The sequence below is a fragment of the Balaenoptera musculus genome, chromosome 6 (genome assembly GCF_009873245.2).
Source record: "Balaenoptera musculus isolate JJ_BM4_2016_0621 chromosome 6, mBalMus1.pri.v3, whole genome shotgun sequence".
Classification (NCBI taxonomy): Eukaryota; Metazoa; Chordata; class Mammalia; order Artiodactyla; family Balaenopteridae; genus Balaenoptera; species Balaenoptera musculus.
In genome coordinates, this window is record NC_045790.1 from 11,245,844 (window position 1) to 11,272,266 (window position 26,423).

At 45.2% G+C, this 26,423-nt stretch overlaps 1 protein-coding gene across 1 annotated transcript in view; it reads right to left on the minus strand.

Annotated features, from left to right (window-relative positions):
* Positions 1-23,636, minus strand: part of EPHX2 (epoxide hydrolase 2) — a 64,871-nt gene extending 41,235 nt beyond the window's left edge. The window contains exons 1-6 of the mRNA XM_036855683.1: positions 23,389-23,636; positions 12,965-13,049; positions 9,704-9,863; positions 7,636-7,826; positions 5,872-5,994; positions 2,368-2,442 (exon numbers count right to left, since the gene is read on the minus strand). Of these exons, the coding sequence (XP_036711578.1) occupies positions 2,368-2,442; positions 5,872-5,994; positions 7,636-7,826; positions 9,704-9,863; positions 12,965-13,049; positions 23,389-23,489 (735 nt within the window). The 5' untranslated portion in view covers positions 23,490-23,636. The remainder of the gene's footprint in view (positions 1-2,367; positions 2,443-5,871; positions 5,995-7,635; positions 7,827-9,703; positions 9,864-12,964; positions 13,050-23,388) is intronic.
* Between the last annotated feature and the right edge of the window lie 2,787 nt (positions 23,637-26,423).

Genomic DNA, 26,423 nt, shown 5'->3' on the forward strand with positions numbered 1-26,423 from the left:
CTCCAACCTTCCTGCAGTGGGTGTGGCCGTGTGACTGGCCAGTGGCATATGAGCAGAAGAAATGTGTGCTCCATCTGGGCCGTAAACCTCCCGTGCACCTGGTTCTCCCTCTCTTTTCCTATCTGCACCTGAATGGACTGGGCCTTAAGGAAGGAAGAACTTGCAGAAAGAAGGCGCCTGGGTGCTTGAATGACTGCGAGGAGAGAGCCCATTCCCAACCCACACGGGATTGTGCTGCAAGCCAGAAACAAACTTGGAGTCAAGCCACTGAAAGCATGGGGCTGTTTGTTACAGCACTGAGCCTGCTCTGACTATTACAGGGGGGTCTAAGCAAAAGAACTAAAGCAATATATAGTCAAAGTACCCTATTTTTCCCCCAAAGTACCTTATCTCTAACTTTCTAGTGGAAACAAATGAGAGAAATAAGCTTCACTTTATAGAAATCCACTTGGAACAACTCTATTTCGCTGCATCTCACACTACTCCAAGCTGGCGTTCCAAACCGGAAGTTTCATTCACAATTCCCAACCAGCTATTTTGCTCAAGAAAACGTCGGGCTGACATTTTACAAACCCTTTCTTGGACTACAGTCTTTTTTTTATCAGAATATGTTCTCTAGTCTTCCCTTTAGTACTTGGCAAAAGGAGGGAATTGAACTTTAAATTCTATGCTCCTTTATACTGAAAAATATTATAGTTCTGATGTCCAATCAAATGATCCTAATCCGCCTCTGTCCTCAATGGATCTTAACTAGAAGGCTCGCTCTTGCTGCTACATATTTGATTCAGCTGAGTAGCTCAGCAAATGCATGCACTTTCCCATCCTTTGAACAGTGTGTTCTAAAATTGCCCTTAAGCCAGAAAACGGAAAAGATCTATTATCAACGCACTTTGAGTTGCATTAGCATCAAGGCAATAGCACTCCCAGAGCCTGGGCTCCCCAGAGGCCACTGCCCAGCTCTTTAGTTTTGGGGTGAGGGCAGAGGAAGTGGTTAGGCAGCTCTGATCACACTCCTTCAAGGTCAAATGTGGAATCTACTGAAACTGGCTGGATACGCAAGCATCAGGAGGATTATGAGAGTAATGAGAGATGCAGGGTCACAGCCCAGACAGACCCCAGCCCCAGGCAAAGAGCCCCTTATTCGGCATCAATATTAGAGACGAGGTCTGAAGGGAGCTTATGAAACCTTATGAAACCGGTCCAGGAGCACCCAGGGTTATAAGAGCAGCCACATTGACCAGAAAAGCCCTTTCTTGCTATCCAAATCCCACTCATCCTCTGATGCTCACTTCACCACTGAATCTCATCCCCCGCAATTACAGTCACTTTCTCCACCCTCTACAGAGCCCGTTCTGAGTGCTTGAGCCACTGCTGTTAGGGCCGCATCCTGTGATGTAACTGCAGGGAATGTTACCTCGGCAGAATGCAGACCATACAATCCTTGAGGTCACAGAAGACCTCCATTCATCTAGGTATTTCTCTCTGTGCCTAGCAAATAGCAAATGCTCACCGAACATCCATGGGGCTCTCCTCCAGGGCAGCAGGTCCTCCCCAGGTCCCAGACCTGCACAGCTCAGGACACCAGCTCTCTTCTTTATGGAGCACGAGGTACTACACCCCGTGATCAACATGGGGTATTTCAATTAATCCTTACAAGAACATTGAGGGGAGGTATTATCGCCATCTCATTATAAAGCTGTGTACACTGGGGTCCAGAATGATAAGAAATGTGCCCACATTTGGCAACTTAGTAAGTGCCAAAGCCAGGATTCAAACTGGTTCCATCTGGCTCCAAAGCAACTGTTGAGTTTTGTTTTGCTTGTGAGCTAACCTGTAGCTTTAGGTCCTTAGTTAAATGGCCACAGTGACAAATGAAGAAAGATCGCAAAGTGAACCTGAGAAGATGTTCTAAAGCCCTGCTCTGTATCCCGGCTGGGTCAGGAGTCAGGGCCCCTCTGCACGTGGCCTTGGTCTTGCTGCAGCCCTGACCCCTGGGCTAATGACTGCCCATTTCCCTCTCTGTATCTGGTGCAGGTCTGGTGCCTCCCCGCATCCCTCCTATCTGGTCCGTGTCTGACACAAAGGAAGGGCCGATAATACCCACTGGAGGAAATAATGAAATAAAGTGCCAGACACGCAGGCTGTGGGGACAGAGCAAGGCCCCACGTGGTCTGTTGTTCCGTGGGAGTCTGACCACATTGGTCCACGTCTGCTATTGATTTTTGAGGAATCATACTTGTGGGAAATACCATTTCCGTATACATGATGGATGTGTAGCTACCCTTGAGATTTCACAAACGTCTCACAAGTCGTTTTAGGGGGGCTGGTTAGAGAGACTCAGCTGATGGTTAGAGAGCGCTGACTCACCTTTATGGGCACGTACCCATGGCTCACGGTGCTTGGATCGCAGGGGATTGGTCGGGGGGCTGCAGTTTGGAGAAGCTGAAAGTAAGAGAGACACAGTGAGGGGGACGGCTCTGCTTCCTTCCACGAGAAGGCCTCAGAGTGAGTTCACAAAACTCCATAAGACAGCCCCTGGGTCACCTTTGCCATGGCCTCCTGAGTCCTGTGGGTGACTGACCAACCCAGCCCCCTCTCCTCTAGGGTCAGTGGAGTCCGGTGACTGAGTTCTGGCCAACAGGATGCAGACAAAGAGCATGGCCTATGCAACTAGAGATGATCATACTAAGTGAAGTAAGTCAGAAAGAGAAAGACAAATACCATATGATATCACTTACATGTGGAATCTAAAATATGACACAAATGAACTTATCTACAAAACAGAAACAGACTCACAGACATAGAGAACAACCTTGTGGTTGCCAAGGGGGAGGGGGGGAGGGAGAGCAATGGATTGGGAATTTGGGGTTAGTGGATGCAAACTATTACATTTAGAATGGATAAACAAAAAAGTCCTATTGTATGGCACAGGGAATGATATTCAATACCCTGTGATAAACCATAATGGAAAAGAATATAAAAAATGCATTAAAATAAAATAAAAAAAGAAGAGCATGGCCTGACCGCCAGAGCTGTGGTAATCCCTATGTGATTCTCTATATTCTTTTCCCCCTTTACATCTGGTGTTCAGTGTGACCTAGGAAACCACCAGTAGAAGACGGGGGTTCTCAATCAACCTGGGTCCTAGAATGGCTGTGAGGCAAGCCCCTGGTCACCACCCACTGAATTTCGCATCTGCGAGGAATAAACACCACTTGCTCCCAAACACTGAGATTTTGGACTTTAATGAATATAATTCTTCTCTAGGGCAGTTCCTCAAGTGGTCAGCCAGGCTCATGCTGGACACAGCCAGGAATGCCAAGTTCACAGAGCAGTCATCCCATCATTACATGACTCTGTTGAAGGGTTTCTTCTTCAAGTTGGCCAAAATCGAACTCTCCGGGCCTTGTACGGTCAGCTCGGGCGGCCACAACGCTGTGCCGCAGACTGGGGGGCTTAAACAACAGACATTTATTTTCTCACAGTTCTGGAAGCCGGAAGTCCAAGAAGGTGTTGGCAGGGTTGGTTCTTCCTGAGGCCTCTCTCCTTGACTTGTAGATGGCCGTCTTCTCCCTGTATCCTCACATGGCCTTCCCTCTGTGTGTGTCTGTGTCTTAATCTCCTCTTCTTATAGGGACACCAGTCTTAATGGATTAGGGCCCATCCTTATGACCTCATTTTACCTTAAATACCTCTTTAAAGATCCAATCTCCTAATACAGTCACATTGTGAGGTCCTGGGGGTTAGGGCTTCAGCATATGAACTTGGTGGGAGGGGGGACGCAATTCAGCTGATGAAAGCCTTCTGCCTGCCGCCCCAGTTCTGTCCTCTGGAGCCCCAGGGGGGTCAGGTTACCCATCTTTGCCCATCTTGGGTAAACAGGAAAATTCCTGAGCAAAGGATCCTTAAGAAGCTTCTGTAATGTATTGGTGTCGGTTTCCCTGAGACAGAAATGACAAAGGACAGGACGCTGAGCACATGTAAGTGGGCCTTCTGTGAACAGCATCATGTTGGTGACTCCCACTGTTTGACTTCTCATCTTTAGTCCTAAAGGTGAGACCTAAGGAAGAAGCCGTTCTCCTCCACTACCCAGTTTTCTGCCCTCTAAAATGGGGGGGAGTAGACTATGGAATTCACCTACTCTGAAACACAGAAGAGTCTGCCTGGGCAACCTCAGAGGTTGAGATAGGTGGGCGCCCACCTCTGTGGCGTCTGGAGAGGACCCAGGGTGTGGCCCGTGGGGATGGGCAGCTGGGTGCCTCTGACAGCAGTGAAGGAGCCCAGACACCCACCAGGGTCAGCGTCCCCTGGGGTCCTTTATCTGATGTGTCCCCGACTTCCTAGGTCACACACCAGGGGATGTCCCATTGGTTCCAGGGGTGGGGAGGGTGCGGGTTTCCTACTGTAATGATTCTGCTATGTGTTTGTCCAGTTTATAAAGCCCATTCATGAATGATTCCCACAGCCTTCCTGAGAGACAAGAGGCGCTTCTCTTCTGTTTAAAAAGAAATGACTCTCATTTTTCCTTATACCTTCCCCATACCCCTGAGGAAAACATAGGTGGGACAATGGCTCACTTTCCCAATTTTACAGGACAGGTGTCTGTGGCTCAGGTGTAATGAGGGGAGGAACCTGGTAAGTGGGACCAGCAAGAGGATGCTCCGATTCCAAGTCGGGATGATTTCGTCTCTGCTGCACGAGACCTCCAGGCTTGCAGAAGGACACATCAAGCTTGGGTGAGATGCTCTAAGGTTGTAGAGTCATTAGATACACGTCTTAATTTATTTGTTAAAGACGAAAAGTCAGCTGTTCCTGTTATGGGGGCAAAACTGTGTGCCCTCCAAATGCCTCTGCTGAAGTCCTAACCCCCAGGACCTCAGAATGAGACTAATATTTGGAGATAAGGTCTTTAAAGAGGTGATGAACCTTAAATGAGGCCCCTGTAGTGGGCCCACTGGAGGCAGAATCCAATCTGACTGGCGTGTTTACAAGAAGAGACACATACAGGGGAAGACCGTGGGAAGACACAGCGAGAGGGCTTCGGAAGAAACCAACCCTTCACAACTTGCTCTTGGACTTCCAGGCTCCTAGTGAGATTGCTGTCTCAGCCACCAAGTCTGTGCTACTTTCTGGCAGCCGTAGGGAGCTAATACAGTTCCCTTTGCAAAAACAGTGTGACGCCTTTTACGTCAATCAAGTGTATGGGCTCCCGCACTTCCTTTCCCATCACACTGACACGAGCAAATCATGGCCTGCAAAAGCCTACGAAACTGTCACTCCCAGACTCAGTGGGATCAGTGATCTTAGGTGAAATTACAAGAACAAAAGGTGCCTCAGCTCTGGCAGAGCAGGCTAATCCCATCAGCCCCCAGAGGCATTATTACGGGTGTCCCAGCCTCCCGGGCTCAGGACAGGTTGACTTAGGAGCCTTCCCTCTGACTGCCAAGAGGGCGTGACCCAGGTGGAACTAAGCCACTACACCTGAGCGCGAGCAGCATGACCAGGCAGAGCAGAGGAGGACTGGGGGCCCATCCACACCCCAGGGGCAAACCCAGCAGCTGCATTCTCAGTATACTTTTACTCTGAATGGGTGGCTTTGAAGGCCCCACTCAAGTCTTGGTCCCCTAAGTCTGACCAGTATAGATTCTTTCTCTCAGAGTGTCCTTTCCCTGTTCACTGACTGCAGAGAAGGAAAGAGGAAGCTCTTCAGGGACATCATGCTGATTGCACAAAGGGTCACGGTCTCCCACCGAGGAGCTCCCTACTGGGAACCACACCGGGAGCAGGGAATGCCCTCACTTGTTTTGTCGCCTGCGTACCTAAACACAGACGAGCGACGGGAAATGCGACTCAGCGCAGACAGCAAGTTACCTGCATCCCGGTTACTTTCTCCAGCTCCCTCAGGGCAGTGTCAGTGTCACGGACGAGGATGGTGACCATCCCCAGGTCACGGGCCGGCTTCAGATTAACCCCGGAGTCATCCAAGAAAACCACCTGAATGCAGAGCATGGACACTAGCATCACTTCGACCAAAGCAAAACTCATGCACAAGGGCCACCGGCCAGGAACACGTTAAAGTGAGAACCGTGGTTGAGATTAAGAATCAATAATCTCATAATAAGATTGATTGATCAGAGATTAAGAATTATTTTTTCTCTCCATGTAACTGTTTACTCTTAAAATTAAAAACATTTAATTACCTAAGCATAAACATAAACACACAGATAGATACACATGTTCCCTGAATTCTGAAACTGTAAAAAGATTAAAGAAGAATATAAACTTATCAGGATGACATTAAAATTCGTCTAGGAAAATCAACATGTATGAATAGAGCCCCCCAAAAATGTCTGGAAAAGAACTATTATAAAGTCAGATAATAAAACAAATTATGAAGCTACTTGTTCTTCCCTGGCGGTCCAGTGGTTAAAACTCCGAGCTTCCAATGCGGGGGGCCAGGGTTCGATCCCTGGTCGGGGAAGACCCCGCAGGCTGCACAGTGCAGCCAAAAAAAAAAAAAGAAAAACTATGAAGCTACAAAAGATAAAAAGAAAAAGTTCGGTACTAGAAAAGAAATAAACATATTAAAGAAATAGAAGAGAGTTGAGGAATAGACTCATATACAAATGAAAATTTAGTTTCTAATAAAAGTGTCATGCCCAATTGGTGAGGAAAAAGATTATTTAAAAGATTATTTAATTATTTCAACTGTTTGGGGAAAAAAGTGGGTCCTTCCTTCACTTATTCCCCAAATAAGTTCTGAATAGATCAAAGATTTAAATGTCAAAAGAAATGATCCTTAAAGAAAAAAGAAAATCCTTAAAGTTGTAGAAGAAAGCGTGGGGCAGTTATTAATAATCTTGGATTAGGGCAGGCCTGGATATCTAAGCAGTTCCTCCAACCTAAAAGCCATCAATGAAAAGACTTTTATTTATATGCATACTAAAATTTACAGCGCAGTTATAATGCTTAATCTGGGGGCTGAGAAGAGCAGAAGCAAAGTTTGAGAGGACAGGGAAGAGTTCTGGGATTGAACAGGTAAGGATTTCCCTCTGATCAGCGTGTGGGTGAAGCAGGGTTAACAAGAAAGGGTCAGAAATGCCAGAGAAAGGAATTTCATCTTGGTCCAAAGGCCTTTTTGGAGATTAGAGTAGGGAAACACAACAAAAACAGCATTTTAGACTAGATAATCTAGAGACGGCATGAAGACAGAATTTAGGGGTGCGGGGATACCCTACAAGGAGACTCCTGCAGTATTGGAGCCCATTCCCGCCCAGCCTTTGGTGGGGTGACCCTGACTAGCCTATGTCTTGGGAAAGCCTCCCAGGGTCTACGTTTCTTTTAGGTAAACTGAGGCAGCTGGTCTGGCAACTTTTGACAATACCTGTTTTAACCAAGGTCCTGTAAGAGCCACGGAGAGAAGCCACATGCCCACCTCCGGTAGAACTTTCTAGGTTGAAGGGGTGGGTAAAAGCCCTTTAGAAGTCCTGGCCTGGGAGAAGTGGCACCTGTCACTGGACATAGGACCACCCTGCCAGGCCCCAGGCGTCCCCCATCTGTTCACGCCTCCTCAATTTTTCTTGATTGCAATATCTCTAGAACATTTTTTTCCACTGAAAGGCAGTGTCTAGGTACCTCATTGGGGCTGGCCTTCAAGACGTCCAGCACGAACTTGTAGATCTGAGGGTCAGGCTTGGCCATTCCGATCCTGCATGACTCAATCAGGAAATCGAAGTGCGGCCTGAGCTCACACATCATCTGGGCCAGGCTGCCTCTCTGGGTGCTGTCATCCAGCCAGATGTTGGTGAGGATGCAGGTTGTAAATCCTGAGTGAGAAGGTGCCAGTGAATAGACCAGCTACAGAACTTGGCTCTGAGAAGCTCCGGGTATCCCACAGGGGGCCCCAAGACGGGGCCAGGCGGGGTTCTACTCACTTACATCAATCTCCTGATGCCTGGCTTCTAAACTGACAAGTCAGAAAAGCACCATCGTTACCCATAAGCCCCTCCCGGCGCAGGCGCTAGAGCCAGCTAACAGTGTGCACCAAGGGCTTTCAGATGGAAACACTACATCCCTTCATTTCTTGCAATCGTAGAGCAAGAAGTTGTGATATTCGTCAGCTCACTTGATCAGTGTTTTGACATTCATCAGCCCACTCAATCCTCACACCTTTGGGGCAGGCAGGGCAGATCTTACCATCCCACTTTTACCAACGGGAAAATGGAGGCTCAGACAAATTATAAGCTGCCCAGAGCCGCAGACTGCAGGCAGAGCTGAGGCGGGCCCAGAATCCCACCTTTGGACTGCCACTCCAGCCCTCCTCCCAGTCTACATTACTGCAAACTCTGCTGGACCACGCTTCAAGACACCTGCCTTGGCAGAGATGGTGTTTCCATTTCAAAACTAGAGAAATGTAAACAGAGACAGCATTATCCCCTGCCTAACCAGACAGGACAAGAACCAGGAGATGCTGGAAACAAGACAAGGATAAGTCAATGGACACACCCTTTCCATGTAATATGAGTGGGAAATACGGACCAGTGGGAAATATGGACCAGGAAAAATGTGTCTCAGCCACAACCAGGTAAGGCTCCTGGTAAGTGGGTAGGATGACCTCAAATATGCCTGTGACGAAGAGCTGGGCTCTGCCACTAAATAAATGCCTATTCGAGGAAAATCAACCGAAGGAATTACTAACACATATGAGTATAAATGTGCCTGTCATTGAATAATGTGAGCCGACTCCTTGGCAGATTCCAACACTATTTTTGAACCTGAAAAAAAAATGTTTCAGCATTTATCACATGCAGGTTTTATTTTATGGATTTCATGGTAAGGAGTGACTAACTTTTTCATAAGGGGTTGTCTTTGACTTAAAATAACTTTTCTTATAAGAATATCATAGGAACATTAAAGGGTATTTTCAAAAGAAAAAAAAAAGAAATTGCTTATCATCCTATCAATACAACACCTTGCCTTTTCCTTCTCTACATCCAACTGCATTTTTACATATCTGTGATCTTAGTGTTCTGACCGTTTTGCATTCTGCTTTTATTATTTAACCTCACGTCTAAAGCATTTTTCCATATTTTAAAATCATCTTTGTAATTAACAATTAAATTTTCTGTGCAATAAATAAATAAATAAATTCCCATTGACTGAACATGACCTCGTATCCTAGCCTAGTTCACACTGCCTGAATCCGTGTCAGCCAGCTCACAGCTCAGCCACTCTGACATCAGAGGTTAAGAAAATCATGGTTCCTTGAAAGGCTCTGTTTTGGGGACTTCCCTGGTGGTCCAGTGGTTAAGACTCTGCGCTTCCACTGCAGGGGGCACGGGTTCCATCCCTGGTTGGGGAACTAAGATTCTGCATGCTTAGGGGGAAAAAAAAAGGCCTTGTTTTCTAATAAATGTGACAAGAGGTTGGGTCATTAGGGTCATTACTAGTACATTGGTAGGGAGAGAATTTTGCTCATGAGGCATAAATCGCTTTATTAAACAAAATTCTTTCATTTTTCCAGCTGACAGGGCTGATTTTGGCCATTCGTTGAAACTTACTTTGAGGCTATGTTTGAAGAACAGCTTTTCATCAAGGTCCAGAAGATTCGTGATCTCAATGCACATTTAGATGCATTCTGACCTGACCCTCCCAAGGGTTCTGGTGTGGTTGGGTCAGAGAACGGCCAGTATCAGATCCTTACCCTTCTTTTTGAGAGTGAGAGCTGCCTGAAGCATGGGGTGGTTGACCTTTCTTGCTGCAAGCGCCTTGCCAAAGATCTGATTTATAGAGAAATTCTCAGGGAGGCAGATTCCAGAGTCCTCAGAACATTTCCTGCAGTTTTCTTCCATGAATGGCATCCACTGTGAAAGTGAATTGATGAGGGATTGTCAATTGGTGAAAGCACTTGGAAAAGCTTTGGGCAGCATTTACTAAATCTGAACACATGCATTCCCTGTGATCCAGTAATTCCACTCCTGGACACATACCCAGTGGAAATGTCTACATATGTTCACCAAAAGACACGTACAAAAATGTCCATAGCAGCACTTTTCCTAAGAACTGCAAACTAGAAACTACTCAAATCCCCCTGTTAGAGCTGCACTGGGTCCCCGACAAATTCATGTTGAAGTCCTAACCCCCAGGACCTCAGAATGTGACTGTCCTTTGGAGAGAGGGTCTTTAAAGAGATCATTAAGGTAAAATTGTGGTGCTCCAAGGACAATGGTGCTTCAAGGACAAAGGACGACCCTGCCTGTAAAAGTTTCAGCGTTACACCCCCTACAGGACTCTTACTCGCTCTTCCCACCATGTTGCGATGGTTATGAAATTCCTGAGCCCACCTGGGCAACGCCCACCTGGGCAATGCCCACCTGGGCAACGGGACCTGTCCCAAATAAGGAAAGGCATCTTGCCTGTCCCACTCCACCCTATAGAAGGAAGGTATATGTGCCTCGACCAATCCGTAAATGAAATTTTCACCTCGGACCATTCCTTTGTTTTCTGGCTATAAAAACTGATCAATAGCACATGTTCGGGCTTGACTCTCCCAGACTACTAGGAAGTCAGCCGGCCCACTGTTCAGGCAGCCACCCCTCCCTCTAATAAATTCTATCTTCTTTACATTCTGCCTTGTGTCTGGAAATTCTTTTCCAACCTGCGTTCGGACCACGACAAAAGTGAGGTCGGGGGGGGGGCCCTAATCCAATCTGACTGGTGTCCTTATAAGAACAGGCGATTAGGACACAGACACACACAGAAGAAAGAATGTGAGGACACAGGGAGAAGTTGGCCACCTACAAGCCAAGGAGAGAGGCCTCAGAAGAAACCAACCCTGCCAACACCTTGGTCTTGGGCTTCTAGCCTCCAGAGCTATGAGAAAATAAATTTTGTTGTTTAAGCCACCCAGTCTGTGGTATTTTGTTATGGTAGCCCTAGCAAACAAATACACCCATTAATAGCAGAATGGATTGTGGTATATTTATACACTATCATAGTAGCACTCTTGTCTCGTATATAATAGTCCCAAACTAAAAATTACCCAACTACCCATCAATAGCAGAATGATAGACAGCCCAGAAAAAAACCCCACGTGTCAATTAATTTATGACAAAGGAGCCAAGAATACACGATGAGGAAAGAACAGTATCTTCAATCAATGGTGTTGGGAAAACTGTATAGTCACGTGTAAATGAATGAAATTCATACCACTTCTCCCTTTCCTTACCTTCCAACAATATTACTGCAGCTTTTTTTTTGATTCAAGCTTCAGTAATGTTTATCCCCAATGGTATCATTACAGTTTTCATTCACAAGTTGCCAAAATATGTGTGTGTGTGTGTGTGTGTGTGCATGTGTGTGTGTATGTGAAAGAGAGAGAGTTTTAAAGTGACCACAATTCACTACACTCCCCACACTAAGACCACACTTGTCTTCACTGGAAAGGTGGGCTTTGCTTTCTATTAGGATGGGCCCCAAGTTCCCTGTTAGACTGATAGGTGGCTGTAATTCATAAATTAAAAAAAAAACAACAGACTGTTTTATCTGTGTGCTCATAGAGTAGATTCTCAATAGCCTTTCTTCTCTGAGGCACTAATTGAGAATTGAAGTGGTTTTAGATCCTGATTACTTTATTTAAAAATAATCTACAACTACACTTCAATTTAAAAAACTCGAGGTTGTAGTAACAACAATAACTACTACTCATTGAGCACTGATTACGTGCCAGGCATTGTGCTAAGCACTTTCCAAGCTTCATAACAACCTAGGAGACGGAGCATGTTATCGATCTCATTTTACAGGTGGCAAAACTGAGACTTTGAGAGGTTCTGTGACTTGCTGTGCTCACACGTCTGTAAGTGGGAGCTATGATCCAAATCCCGACATCAGATTCCAAAGTCCACCCATCTTATAGCTATTAATTAACAAAACTTCCCCTGACCCAGTGGCCCTTGTCTGAAAATAACTAAGGATGACTACTATCAAGAAAACAGAAAATAATAGGTTGGCAAGGATGTGGAAACGCTGGAAACCTTGTGCACTGTTTGGAGGAAAATGTAAAATGGTGCAGCCACTATGGAAAACACTATGGTGGTTCCTCAAAAAACTAAAAATGGAAAACTACCCTATGATCCAGCAATCCCACTTCTGGATATATATCCAGAAAAACTGAAAGCAAGATTTCAAACTGATATTTGTACACCCATGTTCCTAGCAGCATTAGACATGATGACCAAAAGGAGGAAGTAACCTAAATGTCCATCGATAGACGAATGGATAAACAGAATGTAGTCTATCCATACAATGGAATATCATTCATCCTTAAAAAAGAAGGAAATTGTGACACATGCTACAACATGGATGAACCTTGAAGACATCATGCTAAGCAAAATAAGCCAGTCACTAGAGGACAAATATTGCATGATTCCAGTTATATAAGATATGTATAGTAGCTAAATAGAGGCAGAAAGTTCAGTAGTGGTTGCCAGGGGTTGGGGAAAGGAGGAATGGGGAGTTGTTGTTTAATGGGTATAGAGTTTCAGTTTTGCAAGATGAAAAGAGTTCTGGAGATGGACGGTGGTGTTGGTTACCCAGCATGAATATACTTAACACTACCGAATTGTATACTTAAAAATGATCAAGGTGGTAAATTTTATGTGATGTGTATTTAACCACAGCTTAAGGGGGTTAAAAAAAAAAGTTACTCTGGCTGCTGTAATTCCCTGGCATAGAAATTCAAGGGCTTGGAGATTTCCTAATCACTGGGGTGTGGCCCTCTGCTTGGATCAAAGAGACAATAAACAGTCTTAAATGTCTCCAGCCCAGCCTTGTGAGTTAAGTGTTATAAGGGGTAAACGGGTGAGGCGGACATGGCCCTGCCCTCACGGAGCTTACGGTCAGCGGGGGAGATGGGTGTGTAGTTACAGAACACCTTCTCAAGGGGGTCTATGAGGTGTCGCCACACCTGGGAAAATGTGATCTCTCCCTTCATCATGCGGGCACTGGAACCATCTGGGCCTCCTTTCATGAAAGCTCCATTCAGAAAGCCTCTGCAAGACACAAAGAAACATCAGGAACGTTCAAATGACTTCATCACAATGGCAGGTAGGGGACAGACACCTTGATTTTGGACTTCTAGCCTCTGGAGCTGTTGTTGAAGCCACCCAGTCTGTGGTCCTTCGTTAGGGTAACCCTAGGTGATTAATACACCTCAATTCATATTCATCTCTTATATGTGGTCCTGAGGAGTAGCAGACACAGAGAGAGACCAGCTCATTACCCTCTCACTGCCCTACATTACAAAACATAAGGTCCATTCCACTTCCTTCATCATTTCCCACACCCAGTAATGGTGAGCGACCCCAGCATGGCTGGCTGGGTGACAGCAGCCAGATAACGGATGGCCCGTACCTGGCATGCCCGCACAACTCTGTTCCCTCGAGTCCCCGGCCGATTTTAATAACCCACCACCACATCCTATACCACTGCCTCCACACACTGATTTATGATCCCTCTTAGGACAGTGTTCCAGGCAAATATTTACAATGGACTGGAATTGGCAACCCAGTTAAAAGTATTTACCATTCCCGTGTTAAGAGAACAAATATCTGGGAGTTTCATATCTGATAACAGTCAACAACCTTTTACCTGACTCACCCTCTTGCAGGTAACAATAATCAACTTTAGACAAAACATTAAAAAAATATATATCCCTACTATTTGTAGCCTTGCTCAATTTTCCAGTATCCGCAGTGGCTTTGGCACATCTTTGCCATCGGTTGTCTTTTTTAAAAAACAGCATTGTTAAATTATACTTACATAACACCCAATTCCCATGTTTTCAGTGTACGATTCAATGACTTGTAGTAACTTTATAGAGGTGTGCAAATATCACCACGTTGCAGTTTTAGAGCATTTCCATCACCTCGAAAAGATCCCTCATGCCCTTCCCCAGCTGCCATCCAATTTCAAGGAGCAATATACAGTTCAACTCAACAATCTTGCACTGAGGACCAAAGGCATCAAGGCATTGTGCCAGATGCCGTGATATAAAAATGGAAAAATTTGGATCTATTCTTAGGGATCTCACAGGAGAACAAGGGAGGCAACATATAAACAAATAACTATTACACAGTGGATGAGTGAGATGGAAAAGCAAAGGGAAAATTGTTTTTTCTGCCTGAAGATTAGGGGCTGATAAAAGAAGAGGAACTGAAGGAAGAATAAAGCTATAGAGGAAGGAGATGTCAGTGACTCTATAGGACAAAAGCAGGCAGTATTTTTTAAAAAAGAAGCAATTTCAGATAAGTTGTTGGCATTGGAAAGCATGACTTTCAAATTTTAAGGTTAATAAAAGCAGTGAACAGTGAAATGGCTATTACAGAAAATGAAATTAGTCAATCAAAAGACCCAACAAATTTTCCAAGAACAAAGAGTAAAATGATGAAGCAATTAAAATTAATGTGCAAAAAGATAAGACCTATGGAGGCCAAATTCCTTCAATAAAGAAGAAAAATCACAGAAGGAAAGATCAGAGAAGCAATAGTCAAAGGAATAATGGGAGAAGATATCTCTGGGCTGAAGAAAAATCTGAGCTCTTAAATCAAAAGTGTTCGCCAAACACCAGGCAAAATTAATGAAAAAGAACCACAGCAGGCATAGGGTAGGGAAACGTTTTAATTCCTGGGATAAGAAAGTATAACAGACAACCTTCTGTGTAGAAAAACAGATTATACACAAAAGAAAAACAATTCAGACTGATAACAGCCCTCTATTCTGCAACTTTAAATGTGAGAAGATTGTGGAGTAATACTCAGGAGACATTGAGATAAAAAGATAACTAGAAACAATACCCCCCAAATCTATCTGCAGACAACTTACTTTATGTCCAGTGAGGTGCCTTTGTTTTAGAGATCTTGGTTGATTTCAATAACTGACCAGTTGGGTCATTTGGTTTTTCCTCTTCCCATGCTTTAAATTCCTGCTCTTGTTTTAAATTCACCGATAAAGAGTGAGCCCACAAAACCACGGCGGCCCCCACCATGATCCCCAGTAAAAGCAGAATTCGGGCCCATGTGCTCGCTCTCTTTCTCCTCACGTCCTCACTGTGTGGCCCTAGGAGTGCTGTGTAATTTCCAGGGCTTGTAAGTAACAAACCTTTACTTTTTTCCCTGATGACTACTCCTGAAGGGCGTCTTGCAGTCACAGTAGAACCACAAGGACTGGTCCGACCACAGCATTGATTATTGATAAGCTGAGAAGCACACAAACCAGTTTCAGACAGGTAAAACTAATACGACAGTTTGCTATCACGCCTTTCCTGGAAAAAGAATTCAAGAAAGACTTCTAGTCAACTTAAAGACAGAGCAAAATAAAAATCTTGAGGACAGGAAAGAGATGGTTTAAAAGAAATGATAACAAACAATTGGAAATGAAATTTTTAAAAAATATCATTTACCTTAGCATTAAAAAAAACACAAAAATAAATCTAATGAAAGAGGTTTAAGACCTCTACACTAAAAACTACAAAATTAAGAGAAATTAAAACCCTTGAAAGAGATTAGCGGGGGACCTTCAAGATGGTGGAGGAGTAAGACGTGGAGATCACCTTCCTCCCCACAGATACATCAGAAATACATCTACATGTGGAACAACTCCTACAGAACACCCACTGAACGCTGGCAGAAGACGTCAGACCTCCCAAAAGGTAAGGAACTCCCCACGTACCTGGGTAGGGCAAAAGAAAAAACAGAGACAAAAGAACAGGGACGGGACCTGCGCCAGTGGGAGGGAGCTGTGAAGGAGGAAAGGTTTCCACACACTAGGAAGCCCCTTCGCGGGCGGAGACTGCGGGTGGCGGAGGGGGAAGCTTCGGAGCCACGGAGGAGAGCGCAGCCACAGGGGTGCGGAGGGCAAAGCGGAGAGATTCCCGCACAGAGGCTCGGAGCTGACCAGCACTCACCAGCCCGAGAGGCTTGTCTGCTCAGCCGCCGGGGCGGGCGGGGCTGGGAGCTGAGGCTCGGGCTTCGGTGCTAGCCAGGAGGGAGTCCGGGAAAAAGTCTGCAGCTGCCGAAGCGGCAAGAGACCATTGTTTCCTGCTGCGCGAGGAGAGGAGATTCAGAGCGCCGCCTAAACGAGCTCCAGAGACGGGCGTGAGCCGCGGCTAACAGCGCGGACCCCAGAGACGGGCAAGAGACGCTAAGGCTGCTGCTGCCGCCACCAAGAAGCCTGTGTGCGAGCACAGGTCACTCTCCACACCGCCTCTCCCGGGAGCCGGTGCAGCTCGCCACGGCCAGCCTCCCGTGATCCAGGGACAACTTACCCGGGAGAACGCACGGCGCACCTCAGGCTGGTGCAACGTCACGCCGGCCTCTGACGCCGCAGGCTCGCCCCGCCTCCTCCGTACCGCTCCCTCCCCCCGGCCTGAGTGAGCCAGAGCCCCCGAAGAAGCTGCTCCTTTAACCCCATTCTGTCTGGGCGGGAACAGACGCCCTCAGGCGACCTACATGCAGAGGCGGGTCCAGATCCAAAGCTGAACCCTGGGAGCTGTACGAACAAAGAAGAGAAAGGGAAATCTCTCCCAGCAGCATCAGGAGCAGCGGATTAAAACTCCACAAACAACTTGATGTACCTGCATCTGTGGAATACCTGAATAGACAACAAATCATCCCAAAATTGAGGCAGTGGACTTTGGGAGCAACTGTAGACTTGGGGTTTGCTTTCTGCATCTAATTTGTTTCTGGTTTTATGCTTATCTTAGTTTAGTATTTAGAGCTTATCATCATTGGTAGATTTGTTTATTGATTTGGTTGCTCTCTTCTTTTTTTAAAATTTTATAAATATATATATTTTCCTCCTTTTTCTCTTTTTGTGAGTATGTATGGGTATGCTTCTTTGTGTGATTTTGTCTGTATAGCTTTGCTTTTACCATTTGTCCTAGGGTTCTGTCTGTCCATTTTTTTTTTGTATAGTTTTTAGCACTTGTTATCACTGGTGGATTTGTTTTTTTGGTTTGGTTGCTCTCTTCTTACTTTTTTTTTTTTTTTTTACTACTTTTTTCTTTTTAATAATTTTTTTATTTTTTATTTTAATAACTTTATTTATTTTATTTTATTTTTCTTTCTGTCTGTCTGTCTTTTTTTTTTTTTCCTCCCTTTTCTTCTGAGCCATGTGGATGACAGGATCTTGGTGCTCCAGCTGGGTGTCAGGCCTGAGCCTCTGAGGTGGGAGAGCCTAGTTCAGGACATTGCTCCACCAGAGACCTCCTGGCCCATGTAATAACAAACGGTGAAAGCTCTCCCAGAGATCTCCATCTCAACACTAAGACCCAGCTCCTCTCAACGACCAGCAAGCTACAGTGCTGGACACCTATGCCACACAACTAGCAAGACAGGAACACAACCCCACTCATTAGCAGAGAGGCTGCCTAAAATCATAATAAGGTCACAGACACCCCAAAACACACCCCAAAACACACCTGGACATGGTCCTGCTCACCAGAAAGACAAGATCCAGCCTCATCCACCAGAACACAGGCACCAAGCCCCTCCACCAGGAAGCCTACACAACCCACTGAATCAACCTCACCCAATGCGGGCAGACACCAAAAACAACGGGAACTACAAACCTGCAGCCTGTGAAAAGGAGACCCCAAACACAGTAAGTTAAGCAAAATGAGAAGACAGAGAAACACACAGCAGATGAAGGAGCAAGGTAAAAACCCACAAGACCAAACAAATGAAGAGGAAATAGGCAGTCTACCTGAAAAAGAATTCAGAGTAATGATAGTAAAGATGATCCAACATCTTGATAATAGAATGGAGAAAATACAAGAAACGTTTAACAAGGACCTAGAAGAACTAAAGAGCAAACAAACAATGATGAACGACACAATAAATGAAATTAAAAATACTCTAGAAGGGATCAATAGCAGAATAACTGAGGCAGAAGAACGGATAAGTGACCTGGAGGATGAAATTATGGAAATAACTACTGCAGAGCAGAATAAAGAAAAAAGAATGAAAAGAATTGAGGACAGTCTCAGAGACCTCTGGGACAACATTAAACGCAACAACATTCGAATTATAGGGGTCTCAGAAAAAGACGAGAAAAAAAAAAGGGACTGAGAAAATATTTGAAGAGATTATAGTTGAAAACTTCCCTAATATGGGAAAGGAAATAGTCAACCAAGTCCAGGAAGTGCAGAGAGTCCCATACAGGATAAATCCAAGGAGAAACATGCCAAGACACACATTAATCAAACTATCAAAAATTAAATACAAAGAAAAAATATTAAAAGCAGCAAGGGAAAAGCAACAAATAACATACAAGGGAATCCCCATAAGGTTAACAGCTGATCTTTCAGCAGAAACTCTGCAAGCCAGAAGGGAGTGGCAGGACATATTTAAAGTGATAAAAGGGAAAAACCTACAACCAAAATTACTCTACCCAGCAAGGATCTCATTCAGATTAGACAGAGAAATTTAAAGCTTTACAGACAAGCAAAAGCTGAGAGAGTTCAGCACCACCAAACCAGCTTTACAACAAATGCTAAAGGAACTTCTCTAGGCAAGAAACACAAGAGAAGGAAAACACCTACAATAACAAACCCAAAACAATTAAGAAAATGGTAATCAGAACATACATGTTGATAACTACCTGAAATGTAAATGGTTTAAATGTTCCAACCAAAGGACACAGACTGGCTGAATGGACACAAAATCAAGACCCATATATGTGCTGTCTACAAGAGACCCACTTTAGACCTAGGGACACATATAGACTGAAAGTGAGGGGATGGAAAAAGATATTCTATGCAAATGGAAATCAAAAGAAAGCTGGAGTAGCAATTCTCATATCAGACAATATAGACTTTAAAATAAAGACTATTACAAGAGACAAAGAAGGACACTACATAATGATCAAGGGATCAATCCTAGAAGAAGATATAACAATTGCAAATATTTATGCACCCAACATAGGAGCACCTCAATACATAAGGCAAATGCTAACAGCCATAAAAGGGGAAATCAACAGTAACACAATCATAGTAGGGGACTTTAACACCCCACTTTCACCAATGGACAGATCATCCAAAATGAAAATAAATAAGGAAACTCAAGCTTTAACCGATACATTAAACAATATGGACCTAAAACTGACCGTTTTAACCACTTTTAAGTGTACAGATCAGTGCCATTAAGTACATTGTTGTGCAACCATCACCACTATCCATCTCCAGAACTTTTTCATCTTCCTATCTTTACAACCTAAAATTTTGTACCCATTAAACAATACTCCTCTTTCTCCCTCCCAGCCATCATTTTAAATCAGATTATATTGCATACATTTTGTATGCCTGTGCACCGCAATGAAGAATAGCCCCCGCTCGCCGCAACTAGAGAAAGCCTGTGCGCAGCAATGAAGACCCAACACAGCCAAAAATAAATAAAGAAATAAACTTATTTTTAAAAAAAAGGTTTAAGAGGATCATCTCCTCTGCAGGGAGGATCTGGGCTGGCCTTCTCATGCAATGTTGGGACAGGTACAGCATTTTTTGAACAGCTTGGCAGGATCTGTCAAGATTTTAAATGTAAATACATACACTTTTACTTGGCAACTCCACTTTTATAAAACTACCCTACAGAAATATTACAGTGATATTATTTGTAACAGTGACAACTAACAAATAAATAAATGTCCACCAACAGGGAAAAATGGTTAAATAAATTATGGCACTTCCATATTGTGGAATACTAAGGAGTGGTTAAAAAGAGCAAGGTAGATCTATGTAAACGGACACAGAAGATATCCAACTGTCGAATGAAATAAAATAGTTAAAATTCCGTAAAAATATTAAAACCTAGAACAATATATGTTCTATGTTTCTATTGTGTTTTTTTTAACCTACCTGTCTACCAATCTACCTACCTACCAATCTATGCACAAATGTGTCTGCAAATTCATATAAATAAGTGACAGGCTGACGATCCCTTATTTGAAACCTCAGAACTAGATGAGTTTCAAAAGTCAGAATTTTTCCGATTGTAAAGGTCAAATGGGGGATATACCACATATTAAGTAACATCTCCAGGAGAGTCTGCCGCAGCCTTCATAATCAAGCTCATTAATATGTTTACAATGAGATGTGTGATTATTTACAGTAGTCGGATAGATAATGGTAATAAATAGCCTCATGCTTATTCAGATCAGACTTGCTACCAAATGAAGACAGGTCGGATTTTACTGCCAAAAAATCATGAAAACAAACAAACTAAACCCTTGGTTTTGGATAGATGAACTATGTATCAACTAAGATGATATCTGGGATGGGGAGAGGAACAAGGAAAGGTGAAGAGGCACTTACATTTCCTGTTCTACATTATTCTGTTCATTTGAATATTTTCATAATAAGAATGCATTTATGTTATCAGTTGTCAAATTAAAACCCATATGTAAAATTAAAAATAAGGAAAGATGCTTCAGAGAGTACAGAAAAGCCCAGAGGTGGAAAAAGCAACCCCAAATCTGGGAACTGCCCCAGAAGCTCCTGGAAACATTCAATAAATATTTCCTGAAATAGCACACAGGATATGAGTAGAAGTCCTGGTTCTCAAATACTCTTCCTGTATTTGCTGGTCACTTGTTTCTCTTGCTCAGAAAATGTTCACTGAGCATTGCATATGACAAGCACCTCAAGTTCTAGGGTAAACATTTTTGTGAGAAATTGACACTTTAATCATTCCAAGGGTTCAGTCAGTCCAGTGGTGCCACGCAGACCCTCCACGAGGCTGGGTGAGAAGGTATTAAATGAAGCACACGATGACTGTCTACATGTCAGATCTGGATCTCAAGGAACCATCCTGGTTCCTCCAGATCATGTCAGCCTCAGTTGCCGAGGTACCACCATCTCCAGCAAGCATACCCTCAGCGGCCTCTGGTCTGCAGGACCACAGATGAGATTGGAGCTCCCTCTCCCTCCTTCCCCTGTATGATGCTGGAGTAATCTGCATCTCTCTGTTTCACCCCAGGTATTCAACAATCTCTCCACTTCTGGAGTTCAGCACAGCCACTGGCCCCCGCATCACCTTGTCCTCAGGCAGGTATTTACAGATGTCTGGGCCCTCACCCCCTAATGCACTCTCAGCTTCAACACCAGCCTCACAGGCTTCCTTTGTCCTCCGCTGGGCCCTGTAGCCTGGATTCTTCATCTTCATCTTCGTCTTCCATGCCAATGACCCTGCAAACTCCTAGCTCAAGAAGGTCTCGTTTGCTTCCGTTCCAATCTCCACCGGGCTTCACCATCTCTCCACACTGCTCCCCCTCCAGCTGCCAAACTCTCAAATCTTAAACTGGGAGTGGTGGCCTCTTTCCTCTCGCCGATGTACTTGATCCATCACCGCAGCTGATGGTGAGCAACAATTATTTTACTACATCTCCACCCCAACTCAACTCAGAGTCAACTGCTATCAAATTAGGTACATGCTCAGCCTGACTTTTGCGTGGTACTACAGTGCAGGCTCAGCCAACTTCCCCACTTCCCTCTCATGCCTTCCCTCCTGTCTGGCTAGGCTGGAATAGTCAGTGTTTTGTGAACTCTCCCTGTTTTCCACCTCCCAGCCTTTGCTCATGCTGTTCCCTCACCTGGAAAGTCCTCCCTTCACATCTCTCCTCATCAGCAGCCTATCAGCCTTCTCAGGGTCTGCCTGATTCCCCCTGATCAGACCTAATCTCTCCCACCTTTGAAGCAACTAAGAACTCTGTACCTCTCGTGGCACTGCCTTCATTTTGAACTATGGCATCTGTGGATGTCTGAGTTTTTATACCAGATAGCAAGCAAGTTGGAAATGCCCAGTGCAAGGTAGGCCCTTGAGGCTCACTGTCTGAATTCACACCTTCATGGTTAGTTCACAGACTCCATAGGCTAATCAGGTCAAAGTCATGGACTCTGACCTCCTGGGGTCAGCTAGCTTTGCTATAACCTGTTTATGGCTTCTGGGAACAATCGTGACCGTGGTCACAGGGAGAATGTGTGAGTCAGTGTCACACTAGATGAACGAAATATGCCCAATAATCACTCTGAATGTGCATGAGATTTTAATAAATAAAAAAAATGTATCAGGAACACAGCTACCCACCCACCTTACATGTCATCTAATCTAACTAGCTCAAAAATTTCTGGGGGAGGTGTTTTCTTATTTTAAGACTAAGACTAAGGTCTCAGTTAAGTTGACTAAGACTAAGTCAGGTTAAGCAAGGTCACCCAACGCTAAGTGTTAGGATTGAGATTTTCACCTGGGTCTGACTCAGAGACCAGTGCTCTTTGGAATTCCCCACATCTGTAAACTTGTACACTTGTGACCTGTGTACTCACAAATATACTCTCAAGTATATTCACTGGTATACTCACAAGTATACTTGTGACTTGTATATTCACAAGTCATGTTCACTCCCACATAGACGAGGTCACAGGTGCAAACATATCTCATATTGTAGCTTACTCCCTTTTTATGTCTTTTTAAAAAAAAAATAAAATTTACGGGCCAAAAAAAAAAAAAAAAAGTGAAACAACACCGTGGTTAAAAGAGCTTCCAGGAAATGCAATCAAAACCGTAGTGAGATATCACTTCATATCTGTTAGAATAGCTATTATCAAAAAGACAAGCAATAATGTGTGTTGGCAAGGATGTGGAGAAAGGGAAACCTTTGTGTAGTGCCGACTGGAATGTAAATTGGTGCAGCCAGAGGGATATTATGGTATATTTCTTCCAGGCATATTCAACATGTAGCTTTTTTCCATAGTTGAAAAATAGTTTTTCCATAGTTTCCATGTTGTATAAATAGTTGTACGCTCTGGTGGGTTAGTTTTTTTGCACTTATTATGACAGATCTTTTCTGATGTCACTGAAATCTCTTCCTGAACGTCACGTTTACTGGTGATGCTTCCTTGTTTACCATTTTCCAGTGCTTAGGCTTTGGGGCCGTTTCTGGTTTGCTGTTATAATGTGCAGGGCACAGGACTTTTTTCTCTAGAAACCTCAGCTTAGGTCTTTAAGATCCATTCCATTACAGAGAAGTAAGCGGGTAGCAGACAGCTCGGGGAGCAATTTCTCTTACTTTAAGAAAAGCTTTCAATATAAAGGTCAATTTTGGAGTCCTTAGAGAGATTTAAATAACCAGCATTTAGAAAGACAGTGGATCTAGTTACACACACTGGTACTTTAGGGTCGAGTAATTGTTTTAACCTTTCACCTAGCGCTCTCGCCCAACAGCAATCTGAAACCAGGGCTGGGAGTCCCGAAAGGCAACTTCTCCAAGGGGTCGCGCCCCTGCCGCCCGGACCCACCCGCGCAGGCTTCTGAGTGCGGGCAGCGGCCCGGGTCCCCTTACCTGGGCAGCGCCAGCTCCTCCTCCGCACGGTCCCAGGAGCTGGCGAGCGAGGGCAGCGCCAGGACCCCGTCCAGGTCGAACACGGCAGCACGCAGCGCCATGACTGCCTGCGCCTCAGCCTTCCACCCAGGACGAAGGCCGGGGCGCGGGACCAGAGCGGCGAGCCGACGGGGCCTCCCAAGTCGAGCTGGGCCCCGTCCCAGCCCCCTGTCCTGGCCCCGGCTCCGCCCCTGCCCCGACCTCCGCCTCGCCCCCTGTCCCGGACTTGACCACGCCCCACACCCACGTCGCCCCCTGTCCTGGCCACGGGCCCCCGCCCCTTGCCCTGGCCTCCGCCTCGCCCCCTGTCCCGGACTTGACCACGCCCCACACCCACGTCGCCCCCTGTCCTGGCCACGGGCCCCCGCCCCTTGCCCTGGCCTCCGCCTCGCCCCCTGTCCCGGACTTGACCACGCCCCACACCCGCCCCGCCCCCTGTTCTGGCCCCGGTCGCCCCGCCCTTGCCCTGGCCTCCGCCTCGCCCCCTGTCCCGGACTTGACCACGCCCCACCTCCGCCCCGCCCCCTGTTCTGGCCCCGGTCGCCCCGCCCCTTGCCTTGGCCTCCGCCTCGCCCCCTGTCCCGGACTTGACCACGCCCCACCTCCGCCCCAACCCCTTGTCCTGATCCAGCCGGCGTTGCGTCCCACAGGGCCTCCCTTGATGTACCCGCACCCACGGCGGCCCGGGGCTCCATCTCCACCGCCTCCCGGCGCCTGGACCCGGGGCTAGAATCTCACTTCTGGATGAATCACCTTCCGTCGCCTAGCCTTAAGTAACCCCGCGCCCCGGCAGTGGCTGCTTGAAGAGGTGGACCCAGCTCTGGGAGAGGCTGACCGCTAAAAGAGAGCTTGCCAGACTTTCCACAGTCTGGGCAGGCCCGGAGAGAAGGGGGGCCTGAGAAAGAGCCAGAGGCCACAGACCCTTGAGAGAGAGAGAGATGCCAAAAGTTTCTTCATTAAATATTTGGATCCTCTATATTTGTTTTGGTTGTCATATCTAGTAAAGTAATAGCTTTGTTGCCCTTCTTTTCTAGATTCTGTACGTATAGTTACAGGTCTGTCACTATCCTGACCATGAGCCTCTAGTCACGCTCTTCTTTGTCAAAGCAAAATGTATTTCTAGAATAAAATATCATGCTCCAGGTATTGTATGCCAACCCAGAATACGTCCATCCCAGTCTTTTGTGAAATGAAGTTTAGAAGGAATAAATGTGAACTATGATTACCCCTTTGTACAGTCTTCTTATACTAATGCTGCCTAAAAATGTTTGAGCTTTGTTTTAAACCACACTCTTGGCTCATTTGTGTTTCTGGAAAACCTAAGCCTTAGGAGTGTCCGAGCTGTGCTTGCAAACGGGTTGTGGACTCTCTGTGCCTTTGTAGTCAGCTCCATGAATTAAAACATACTCCTGGCCTGATGTTCCAACTTGCCATGAGCACAGCTCAGGACATAGGTGCCGAAGACCTCCCTCTTGACCTCCCTCCCTCCTTCACAGTGTCATCTGTGAATTTACCCAAGATATTTTCCCCCTTTAGCTAGAAGAATGTTGTAAGAGATAGATACCCTGCTGAAATCAAGAAATACTTGATCTACCAACCATCAATCTGATCGACAAGAGAAATGAGTCTGCCTTGGGGTGTCTTGTTCTAGTGAACCAGGACCACGCTTGCTTCTCTTGCTTCATAACCTCTTCTGGGATTGTGCCTGAGACAGTGTTTTCTGAGATCCACTCCTGAGAAGCAGGAATTAATTAACAACCCCAAATGTAGAAATAACTGGAAAAAAAAATTCGATATTGCACTTGGATTTCACTGGGTGACCTGTTTCAGAACACTTTCAGTGGAGTTTTTGGAGATAGACGCTAGATTGCCCTAGGTTTGAAGACTGAACCAGAGTTAAAGTGAGTACATACAGTAGTTGCTCAAGAAGTTGGTGATCTCAAAAGTAAAATTGAGTTAAAAAAAAGAAAGCAAATGGCAGCATGCTTATGTAGTATGAAACCACTTAAATTGAAATCTCCGGTTTAGACTTCCATTCACCTCCACACTTGCATATGCAGTTTCTTATTCAGCACCTCCTCATGAATGTCTCATAGGGTATCTATCTCCAGTTTCTCATGACTGAAACAGAACTCTGGCTGCATTCCCACCTCCCAAGCCTGCTCCTGGTCTTACTAAAGGGCATTCCCTTTCAGCTGCTCAATTCAAAGAACTTGGAGCTGCTTCCAGACCCCCGGTTCCCAGCTAAGCCCTGTGTCCTTGAACTCATTCCCAGTGCTGGCCAACTGATTGGGGCAGAGGTGACAGCTTCCACATCAGTGGTAGTGTTTTTCTGGGAGACTTTCTTAAAGGCCCAGTCTGGAGCTCACTCCGCCATTCTTTTCAAAGATTTTGCAGATTCCTAATTTCCTGTATTCAATCTCTGCCTATTTAAATTAACTAGAGTGATTTCTGTTGCCTGACTGGTGCAGTACTGTTTAGGAATACATTATGTGTTTGTAAAATGTAGCAAAGTGAAGAGAAAGGTCACACTGACAGAACTGGATTTTATAAATCCCCCTTAAAAAAAAATAAGAAACTTAGAATATGAGACTCCACTTTAGATGGAAATCATCTTTGGTGAAGAGGAAGTTATGGAGCTGTCTTATGGACCATTGTTTATTCCAGGGCTGTAAACTATAATACCTGGTGAGTTACAGAACTTCCTGGATGAATTGCTTAGGCAAGGATTAGAGGTCTCGATTGCATTTTATTGTGCTCTGCTCTTTCTCATGGGTCATTGTTCTGCTATGCTTTCTGCCACCCAAGGTACAGGAAGATGAGAGCTCACTCAGCTGGGCTATGGAAATGGGATATCCTTTTGAAATGTACATCCTAACCCTTATGTCTGCTAATTTGAATATTTATAAAATTTGTTTTAGGTGATAGCACAGATTCATAAAACACGGCTAATGTAGTAGTGAAAATTCAGAAGTTACACCTGCTGTCAGTCACTA